Source organism: Macrobrachium rosenbergii, chromosome 4 (assembly GCF_040412425.1).
Source record: "Macrobrachium rosenbergii isolate ZJJX-2024 chromosome 4, ASM4041242v1, whole genome shotgun sequence".
NCBI lineage: Eukaryota > Metazoa > Arthropoda > Malacostraca > Decapoda > Palaemonidae > Macrobrachium > Macrobrachium rosenbergii.
In genome coordinates this window covers 38,978,399-38,990,306 of record NC_089744.1, presented here as the reverse complement: position 1 = coordinate 38,990,306, position 11,908 = coordinate 38,978,399, and the positions used below count along the sequence as shown (strand labels likewise).

Below are 11,908 nucleotides of genomic sequence, written 5' to 3'. Positions count from 1 at the left end.
TTTTTTTTTTTAGTTATTTAGGGTATAGTATTTCGAGGGTATTTACCAACTATTTGAATTTTAAGGATGTTCCATATAACTGAAGCAGGACAGTTTAGTGGAGTTTAAAAGAAAATGGAAACTACTAAAATTTGAGGTTTAACGGGACCAGACATTCTTTTGTACAGACCAGACTAAGAATTTACTTGAACTGAATAGTTTTCGTAAGAATTTTTTTTGCCATTTGAGCTGTGCAAAAACCATGCTAGCATTCAAATTAATGTCCTGATTTGTTCCCATATCTCGTCTTTGGGGATTTTGCTATGATAATTAATTTTGTCAGGCTTTTCATCTTCAGTTAATTTTCGTCAAGAGGCCGAGCTGAATAAAAGCTCAAGAGCTGGCATACTTTGTCTTATTGTTGCCGGTTATGGCTAGACACGCTCGTTAGTAGGTAGAGGAACATATTCTAGAGCCTTGGCTAATGGTTTCCAAAATCTGGCAAACTGGTAGATTTATGATCTGACCTAAAATGAAATGCAGCCCCAAGCGAGTTGATGCAATTAGTCTCCAATCGACATTCAGGTGAGAGGGGCTCAAGTGTTTGCCTCTGTCCGACAGTGCATGTAACGATTACCTTGCCATTACAACAGCGCAGCTGACATATCGTCTGTCTGATGTCTTTTATCTGTCAGTGTACCGTTACCTTGTTTATTATTATTATTAAATCATTATTAATATTATTATTTTGTAAAAACTTCAAAAAAGTGGAAATTAGGGACTCAGATAAATGAAATTCTTTACGCAAATTTAACCCTGGCCAGACTTTTGCTGGATTAAACATTTAGCCTTGCTTGGTTTGCGTACTGCACTGATGAACCCCTTTCAGGTAATACCAAGGCTAATGACCTTGCGACCTTGACTATCTGGGGAATTCTTGTTCTAAAGAAGTTTGGTCGGGGGAAAATTGTCATAGTTATCTACTTTTGAAAGTACTATAACGGTGTTTTCAGCATTTCAGTAATCGTAATACTATTAGATGGTCGGTTGTCGGTTAGTGATAATCTCAGTGTTCATGTTTTCTCTAAATATCATATTCCTAGTTTATAAATAGTAGGAGTTGTTTATTTCTTTTGGATATTGGTGCAGCAAGAAGTATTTCAGGTAAATCCTCAGAATAAGAAAAAAAGTAATGAGAGTATATCAGTCTAGTTGGCTGAAAGTCTGTGGATTTATCCATTTTGCTGGTTTTTTGTCATGTCACTTATTGATTTATCACTGCTATCATAAAAGAATTACCATAATTGAAAAAACTGTTTTTGGTATTTTATCTCGAAAGACTTTCTTATATCAAGCAAGAAAATCATTTAAATGAACAAATTCAGCTTTGTTTCAGAAGTATTTTGGCAAATAAATACGAAAAAAGCTGCTGCAAAGAGTGATTAATTGCAATGCCAGACGGTGACGTTTTTAATAACCCATCGATTGATAGAAGACTTTCTAGTTTCGAAATGGAAATTAGAACACGAAGTTTTATGGAGATGATCAGATTTATGTTTATATATATATATATATTATATATATATATATATATATATATATATATATATATATATATATATATATATATATATATATATATATATATATATATATATATACTGTATATATATATGCGTGTGAGCGTGAGTATTCTTCATAAATCAACTATATGTATCGTGTTGCGTTACCTGGATTTCATTCATTTCCATTTTACTTTTAGGAAGGATTTTGCTTCTTGGATAATTCAGATAAATAATTATCAAATTATACGAACATTATCTTTGTGTATTCATTTAGCCAACAGACGACTACGTTTATCAATTTATTTCAACATTTTCATTCTATGGCTTGGTCTTGTTGTCATTAAAAGGCAAAGAGATTGAGCTAATAAACACAGAAATGAATGTAACACCGGATTTGCCCTTTTCCTGTATGGGTAGACGATATCACGATGCCTTGGATAACATTTTGATGCTGGTTTTCAACTGTTTAAACGCGTCCGGGTGTGTAGTAATTTCCTCTGTAAATTGTATCCTTGTTAGCTAGTCGTTGTGTGATGCACGAAAATTTGGCTATACTGTAAATCCAATCACCGGGGCAATTTCAGCGATTCAGCGCTTAAGAGGGTGAAAAGGGATTTGGAGTGGTTGGATAGCAAATTGAAGGAAGAAAGCGTGAATGAAAGTCAAAGTTAAAGGCTAAAGAGTGGGTACAGCAAGGGGCCGATGGGACTCTGCAAACACCTTGTATGTGACGCCAGATAACTATCAATCAATCAGTCACCCTTTAGCAATGCCTACAGTGCACCACGTGAAATGCTTTGACGGCGCTAACCCCCTTTACGGTGAGCTAGTCATTGTTATAGAGTAGTGGTCACATGTGATCTTCAGTGAAATGACTGATTATTACGCAAATAGATCTGTAATGGCATTGTCTCCATGATATAGAATCCATGGCTGATACGTTTTAGTGGTCCTAGAAAAGCACAATTGAGTCTCTTGCAACTGGAGAGATAGACATGAGCAACGGTGCTATCATTGACCTTCGAACGTGGGACTTGGCTGTTTTCCATTGCGAGAGATTCTGTCGTAGATGACTGGTGGCAAAGGACAAGTTTTGTTGTCTGATTATCGCATCCTGTTACGCATTTTCTTATAGTGCCTTTTACACCTTTTTCGTTTTCTTGGTTTCTGTCTGGCTGTTACTCTGTGGTATATAAACTAGCTTTCTTTCTCGCCTGAGTATTTAGTCTGTAAATTCAACATGCACACACATATATACATATATATATTTATATATATATATGTGTGTGTTTATATATATGTACATATATATATATATATATATATATATATATATATATATATATATATATATATATATATATATATATATATATATATATATATATATATATATATATATATATATATATATATACATATATACATACACACACTAGCGGATCCAGAGAAATTTCATGGGTCCACCAGTTTTCATATTATACATATATATATATATATATATATATATATATATATATATATATATATATATATATATATATATATATATATATATATATATATATATATATATATATATATAATGAAATATTTCTGCCGTATCATAGTATGATATATTTTCTTCAGCATATTATTCAGTATGTAAGTAGAAAATATGAAATGGACAGCAATCGCCTGTTCTATCATGAAATACCGAATCCATTATTATTATTATCATTAAGATTATTGTTATTATTTTTTCTGAAAACTTTATTTTTTCTATAATAGATTTTTTATTTTCCCATTTTTATATTTCTCATTTATGTTATTATTATCTAAATCTTCAATATTATTATTTTGTCATTATTTTTCATGGGGGGCACGTGCTTAGGCGGGTCCCCCCCGGATCCGCTAGTGTATATACGAGTATATGCTGTTTGCGCATATTTTCTCTCAAACAATTTTTATTTAAATCAATGTCCATATTTGCAGAGACTATTTTTATTTCAAGAGGCCTATCTGAAGAAAAGAGACAAATTTACGGATAAACGTGATTTTTATATATGTGTATAATAAATGTGCACACACATTTATATATATATATATATATATATATATATATATATATATATATATATATATATATATTTTAGAATCATATTTATCCATAGATGTATATATGTATATATGTACATATTTATATATCTGCGCGTGTGTGTCAAGTCGGTATCTATATATCTGTTAGCATAATAATATCATCCGCTTTAATGCATTTGCCATTCTAAAGTTAAGATCAGATAATTTGGCGTCTCATCACACCCGCGCAAAAAGGGATCGGGGTATGGCAAGTTTTTGTCGTTGATGCTAAGTGGGATGTTGTTGTTATTTCCATTATATGTGTGTACATAGTTTCGTGTTCCATTATTTAATCGGCCACTTGTTGTGTTTACTATGCGTATCTAACCTTTAGTTTTGATATATTTTCATTATAATACATTGAACATTAGTAAAAATAGAGGCTGTATGCATAAAAGTGTGAAAATAGAGGCTGAATGCATAAAAGTGTGATATTTACTTTATAAAAATCAATATTCATCTTTTTGTAAACGTGCATCGGAGCGAAGGGGGCAGAGACCCCTTGTCTCAGCCTCTGTGTCAGCGTGTATATATTGTAGGGTTACAGCGCCAGGCGGGCCAGGAAGACACAGTTGTGTCGACTCTCTCGCTCTCCCAGACGAACCTACAGAACTGAGCCCGACTCCCGAGTCAGTCAAGGCAGGTTTTAGTTGTGTCCCAAACTCAGCAGAGACTGGTAGTGTTGCGCTCTGCCCTCGCAGACGTCCCGTGCTTGTCTTCTCCCCAAAACCCCAATTGCATCGCGCTCGGCATTTTCTCTTTTTATTTTTCCCATTGGATAATCCTCCTTTTAACTTGTGTTTGGTGATGATTGTGGATGAGATTCAGTGAGTTTTCTGGTGTGGAGAAGTTTTCAAAAATATATTTGAGAGCATTGTGATTATCCTTTGCTTGGGATAAATAATTTGGTGTCACTTGAAACCCCCTTCCTGTGAGTGTATGTGTGTGAAGTTGGTGTTGGTGGCTGAGGTGATTCGCAGCGCCTTTTACCTGAACAGGTACAACTGCCTCGGAATTATTCATTTCATGCTGAGGGATATCGGTGGAAATTAGAAATAGCCTAGTGATTGCCATCGGGTGAATCCAATGTTTTCATGATAGTGATCTTGTGCAAAGTTTGTCATTTCTTACACATGCATTCTTCGTCTTGCTTTTAGTGAAAACGTGAGTGTGTCGAGTGTTTACACACATTAACATTCTTATTTGTTTTGTTTTTCTTTTATTTATCAATTTTAACCTGACGAAGTAGTGTGTCTGTGCGTGGCAGCAGCATTTCGGAATCTACAGTCCAATTACACTTGGGGGTCTGAGTGTTGTTGTATATGGATTTCTCGTACAATAATAATTCAGGTGCCTTTGATTAGACGTGCTCGACATGGTAGTGTGTCCGTGGTAATTGTCGTGGTCACCATGGGATACATGGGCGTGCGAGCCGTTCTGGGCGTGTGGGCATGGTTGAGCCTCGTGGGCATCATCCCCCACGGCGTGGCCCAAGTCAAAGGCACGGGCGTCTTGGATCAGCAGCAGGTGGTGGGCGTGAGCAGGAACGGGGTTGCCTCCTGCCCTGCCCGCTGCGCCTGCTTCGGTACCACCGTCGATTGCGCTAAGAGAGGCCTCACTCGACTTCCAAGGGGCATCCCACTCGACACACAGAGACTGTGAGTATATATATGTTTCTTCAGTACTGTAGCGCTTTTGGTGCGTGCTTGGGCTAAAAAAAATTCAGAACCTTGATTTTACTGGGAGCTAAGACTCAGTAAGCGCTGGCTCATTTAATTTCCATTGGTGCTATAACCTATATGAAATTACTTCTCTTTTATTTAAGGTGTTATTATTAAAATAGGATAGAGACACATCTTTTATCGGAGACCCGAAGAAGTACAGGAATACTGAAATACGAAAAATGACATTATTCGTTTAAACACGTACGGGTGTGCAATGAAGCAAAATCCACATTAAAGGACATGACACAACTTTGCGATATACAGTAGTTATTTAATGCTAGATTACATTTTTGCGTTAGGTCAGGATTAATGGTTATTAAAATATTTTAACATTAACGTCAAAGAATCTAGATTCTTATCGTGCTTTTATTATGAAAACGTAAACACAGACACATTATACAGACACATATATATATACACATATATATATATATATATATATATATATATATATATATATATATATATATATAAGTAGCCTATATATGTGTGTATGTATGTGTATGTGTGTGTATATATGTGTGTGTATTCATATTCCGTTTAATCATTGAAAACCAATTTTACAAATTATTAAAGAGCAGTGTTCTGTACGAAATAAAAGAGAATATATATGTATATATATATATATATATTATATATATATATATATATATATATATATATATATATATATATATATATATATATATATATATATATATATATATATATATATATATATATATACACGATAATTATTTAGGATGACGGTATTACGGGGTTTATCCGCATTGGCGTAGATTTCGCTGATAACGCTGAAAGATAATCAGTCGGAATTTAATCACACGTTGACAGAGATGATTTAGATTGCTATCGGTCCCCGATGCGCAAGAGGAGGACGCTGGCAGATCTCGCCGCTCCTTTCAAAAATTCCATTTGGAAGCGCATTGAATTCTCCGGCGCTTGCTGTCCTGTGCCGGGAGTTTCTGCGTTCGTCTTGGGTTGGAGGGTTGCAAGGGCATTTCGCTGGCGAAGGGCGTTTCATTGTCACCCTTTTTTTTAAAGTGTATTTATCACTGAAGAATAAAATGTTGATACGGATGTGTATAAAAATAATCTTTCTACATCGTTTTATATTTACGTATGTATGTATATATATATATATATATATATATATATATATATATATATATATATATATATATATATATATATATATATATATATATATATGCCCATTGTTCCGTCGTACAAGATACTAAGAAACCGTAACGGCCAAGATTTGGGTGTCTGTGATGATATTGTAAGTATAGAAAATTCATTATTATTAGCATACATTCATTAATACTAACAAGTATAACCGTTACTCGTGGATATTTTTAACTTCAGCGACCTATTTTCTCCATTTATGCACATCGGGTTTTTAACGGTCTTTGATAAATCACTAAAGAAGATTCTGGGACTGACCGTTATCTGTTCTTGCACACGCTGGATTTTCATTGATGAGGTCTTAAATTTCATAGGCCTTAGTGAGGGTCAGCATCTGGAACGTCGTTCGTTTAAAAAGACTTCTCCTTTTGTATTTCCTTTGTTATGCTTTGCACACTTCCTTTGATAAAGTTGCCTATTTTTGATTGTTGAATTTCTACTCTGCTTAGTCCAGATCTACTGCCATTCTGCGTTATGCGAAGTCGATGTGGGTGTAATAGTTTAAATTTTATAAAATGCAATCTCTCTCTCTCTCTCTCTCTCTCTCTCTCTCTCTCTCTCTCTCTCTCACACATACACACATACAGTTACGCAAAGACACACATACACACTTCAGAGAAATTCTAATAACTGTTTTTAATTTTTCCCGCTTCATAAAATTGCGCTTAAACCATTTATGCGAACATTTGCTTTGTAAATAGATCGCTTTAAACAGGAGCGTGGTAATTTCGATTTTTGTGTCATGAAATCATATGGATGTTATGTAGATATGTGATGTCATATACAAATGTAATCTTGTGTGTGTGTGTACGTGTTTGTGTCTCATGGACACATCGTTCACGGATTCGGATGCCCACCGGCCGTGACCCGAATAATGTGCTTGTGGCAAGATAATGTTTTGCGTCTTCCTACATTATATCATTAGCCTATAACCGTTTCCGTGTCCTATCATTCGTGTGCATTATGCCTGCGTTGTGGATAGCTGGGTTGCAGATAATTCTTTGTAAATACTTCAAAATAAAATGATATATATATATATATATATATATATATATATATATATATATACACACATACATACACATACATGCGGACACAATATATGTTTATATACATATCTACATTATATATAGGCCTATATATATGTATATATATGTATAAGTAACATGCATTATTTTACAACTGTTTTATTCATTTCAGGATAAACAACTCTTGTTTTCCTTATTGTCGTTAAAATATAAGATCTCTCTATTTTTATTTGCTCGTGTGGAAACGGTACACCCGAATAAATGTAGTTGAGCTTCACACGCTTCTAAATAAATGTATTTTAATGACATACTAATTGCCTCCGAATAAATATATCTTAGCTGTACGCTCATCGTATCTAACGATATATATTTCAGCTTCACCATAATTTTAACTAGGTAAATATATGGTAGTTCTGGACTAGTGTTTATAGGTGCGGTAATTTTGCGCAATATCTGAATGAGGAATAAAGCCAGATAAAATAACTGATCCTCCGAGCCGCCCTCAGCCGAGTGTTGTTTGGAAAAGGACAAGGTGTCAGCATTTTGTCAGCAGGGAATATGTCATGTCCATTTCTCGGCGCGCTTTTCTCCGAGAGGACCACCGCGTTAGGTATGCAGCCTCTGAAATATGACTTTATTTATTTCTTCCTCCCTTTGGATTGAAATTAATGTCGTTAGTGGCTGCTTTATTTATTTATTTACTTTTTCTGCGTGAAGGTAACACGGGCACGAGCAGAGGTGGGCCCTCATGACAGTATGACGACATGCTTCTTATAAGTGTCAATCATTCCGGCAAGACCTTCGTTATAAAGTTTTTTTTTTTTAACCAGTTACAGGTGGTATGGCTCGGGTTTGGTGTACGCCTTACCATCCAACAATAATAATATCTTAAAGTATTGCTATTTTTATTACATCTTCGTTACACTTACACAGACATCGTTCTGAACGATGTGTAGCTCGTTTTCGTCAAGTTTTACGATGTCGAGACATCTAAAGTTTAGCTAGAAGTATTAACTATGGAAGAAAATACCACAGGTGGCAATGACATAATAGTCATAGTACACGACGACTACTGCTGATAGTAAAAATAGCTAGTGAAAATGGCGTTCTTATTTCTCAGGGTCAGACATGCAAGATATTATATTGGAATGAGCGAATTACTGGTTTTTTTAGCCTTGACTTAAAAAAATAAGTTTATATTACATTTCTAAACCTTGCACTGTGATGAAATAAAAATGAAAAAAAAAATAAGCATTGGAAGTAGCCTACTTCCATGTCCGAAATTTTCTAGGGGTCATTGTATTATATTACACCCTCCGGACAGCGGTGTCGATGACCCACGTAATTGTGACGTCGGTATTTGGATACCATAATCAAACAAACGTTTCTGTCACATTGCGAGGGGGAAAATATATTGAACGGAGTTACGTTCTCTATCCGACATAATCACCATGAAGGCAACGGTAGCTGTGAACAACAGCTGGTATGCATGTTGTTCTTCCGGCGTGCATGTTGTTCTCCCATTAGCCTTGACTTCCTCGGTGTCGATAATGAAGCAGGAGAAATAACACGCTGTTTCTTCGTCTTGAAAGTTATTCAAACACGATTACGGGCCAATTCGTCACCTCGCTGTCGAAATTGAGACATTAGTCGGTAAGCAAAGCCTGTTATTTGTCTCCGCCTGACTATAAAGCACCGTCATGACAAGGGAGGCTCGTGATGGGAGAGAGTTCTCCCGACAAAATGATGGAATTTATAGTCTGCCATTATCCATTACTCTCTACAGGATACGGGGGGAAGGGGGATAGGCATGGGATGTGAAAGTAAGACTCGGATTATTGCAAACATAGCTTGGGCTTTGTCTATTTTCATTCCTGTAATTCCCCCACCCCCACCCCTTTCCGGGTCTTTTTATTATCCTTTAGGGGGCTTCCTCTCACCTCCCACGTTTCCTCACCTGTAGGGGGTTGCTTCTCACCTCTCCTCCCTCCTCGCTCTCTCCTCCCACCCCTCGCTCTCCGGCGGTGGGGGGTGAGGTAAAGCTTGGGTTTTGAATGAGGGTTGCATGTCCAACCCTCCTCTGGTACACTGAGTTCCTCCACAGAAATCAATTGCAAAGGTGATGAACAGACTTCCCCCTTATCCCCCCCCCTCCCCCGTTACATCTGGTTAGAAAATATGGGTGAGTCTGAGTGTACCACGTCGCAGGGGTGATTTATGCTTTTTTCGTTACATTTATTTACGTGCAAATGGGTGAGATTACCACAGGATCGTCATTATAAGTAAAATGCAGCTTAGGAAACGGGCTATGGCATAAAATATGGTAGGCTATACGAGTATGTTTCAAGTTTAGGCTGTAGTTTTAACAGGGTCGTTTGCCATTTTAGTGATTTTCATATTACCAATTCCTTAAAAAAGTTTTGGAATATTTTCGAATATCTTCACAAATATTGGTATCTTCGCTGCTTGAATATTACATGGCGCCAGGCTGTTAGATAATTCAGCTAACATCACGAACTGGGTATTTCCGTCGGACCGTCAAAAGTACGCACCTAGTTGTTATGTGGACCCGTGAATGAGGTGATTATGGGGTCAAACGCTTAGGAGAACCCAGCTGGCTCATAGGCAAATGAACCTAATTGATAGGACCAAGTCAGTGAAAACAAGCGTACCCTTTGCATGGTTCTGGAGAGCTCGCGTGTGCTATCTTTCTTTTAAGGGATTTTACAACACTAGAGATTATTTTCTGCTCTTCGATGTTAATGTGGACTACACCGCTGTTGTTTGCCGTTTTCTAGTTTGGGTTACATTTTATTTACATACAAATGGGCGAGATTACTACAGGCCCGTTTTTATTCTTGAAGCATTAAGTTAGGATACAAGGAAACGCTTTCTATTCGCTGACGATTCAAATAAGCTTTATTTCAAACTTCTTTAGAGATTGTTATTCTTGTGTTAATTTCATTCTTTACATAGCCTAGTTTTATTTGTAAATGTTGTGTTACTTTCCTGTGATTTTGTGGTCTTACTTTCTTTCCAAACACACACACATACATATATGTGTGTTGTGTATATGTATGTATGTATATATTATAATGAAAATCAATAGTACTGTGTCTGATCTCGGGTATTTTAGCTCGAAACATACACTATTTAATAAAAATACATTTTGCTTTTCCTATTGTAATCATCATTTCCAGGTAAAGCTGATAGTTTCATGTCAAAAAAAGGATATTCTAATAATATCGCTGTAGCTATAATATCATTGTACCATTTCTCGTATTTTTCATAAGGGCATATACGTTCATATATACTGACAATTGATTATCTAAAATCACATCATCGTTCCCCAGAACGCGGCAACTATTTGGCGAATCTGTTTGCGTTTACCTACTTGTTTGTTGCACCCAGTGCTGCACTGGGACGTCGGTTATCGACAAATAAAGTTTCTTTCCAGTGTTAGTTTGAGCCGCTTCCGAACACACTCAAACTCATAAGCACAACGGAGAACATATGTTTGCTTCGTGTATATCTTAGTCTAGACAACAAATTCGTTTACCAGAGAGACAGGATGACTTCTGTCTGTAAACGACGATTGTTTAGACGGATACAATACCTTTCCATCTGAGGTATTTCTCTAGAGAGACTGAATGAATTTAGGGAACATAATAATTTATAGTATTTCATCTGTCAAGCATAATGCCTCAGAAAGCAGGTTAAACAGTTGGCCTTTGGTTACATGACGGTATTTCAAGCTCAAAACCCCAGTAATGCACTGGGCAGTTGACTGGCGCGGACCGAGTTGCAGGGAGAGTCTCATACTAATTGAAAGCACTTCACTGAGCATTGAGCCGTAAACGTTATCTCGCCTGTCACTTGATTGATATATCGATGTATGAAAGTAGCGCTGCAAGCTCCGTCACGAGCACACACTGGACCCTGAAAGTCATAGATTCGGCGCTCTCTAAGGGTACTGTTAAGGGCAAAGAGATCGAGGGGGGGAGGGAAAGGGATTTCACTCCCTCGTATCTCACATCCCTCCTCTAGTACCAGACTTCCGAAACGCTTCCCTCCATTACGTATAGAAGCGGGGGAGGTGATAGAAGGAACAGATACAGTAGTATTTTGGAGGGAGGGAGTGGAATGGGAAGAATTGTGCAATTTTTTCTTTTTTTGTGTGTGCTGTTGCAGTAATTCGGGAGTAGGTAAAATGCAGTCATTTAGGAAGGGAGAGGCACTGTATGATAGGGCGATTGCAAGGTGGACTCAGTATTTAAAGAGAAAAAATGCATTATTTTATGGGGGA

At 36.5% G+C, this 11,908-nt stretch overlaps 1 protein-coding gene across 2 annotated transcripts in view; it reads left to right on the top strand.

The window, feature by feature from the left end:
• The first annotated feature begins 4,310 nt into the window (after positions 1-4,310).
• LOC136832809 (protein slit-like) overlaps positions 4,311-11,908 on the top strand; it is a 920,733-nt gene continuing 913,135 nt past the window's right edge. The window contains exons 1-2 of one of the 2 annotated variants that reach the window (XM_067094397.1): positions 4,311-4,338; positions 4,820-5,320. In XM_067094397.1, coding sequence (XP_066950498.1) covers positions 5,073-5,320 — 248 coding nt within the window. In that variant the 5' untranslated portion in view covers positions 4,311-4,338; positions 4,820-5,072. The remainder of the gene's footprint in view (positions 4,339-4,819; positions 5,321-11,908) is intronic. The other variant, XM_067094407.1, reaches the window with a different exon arrangement.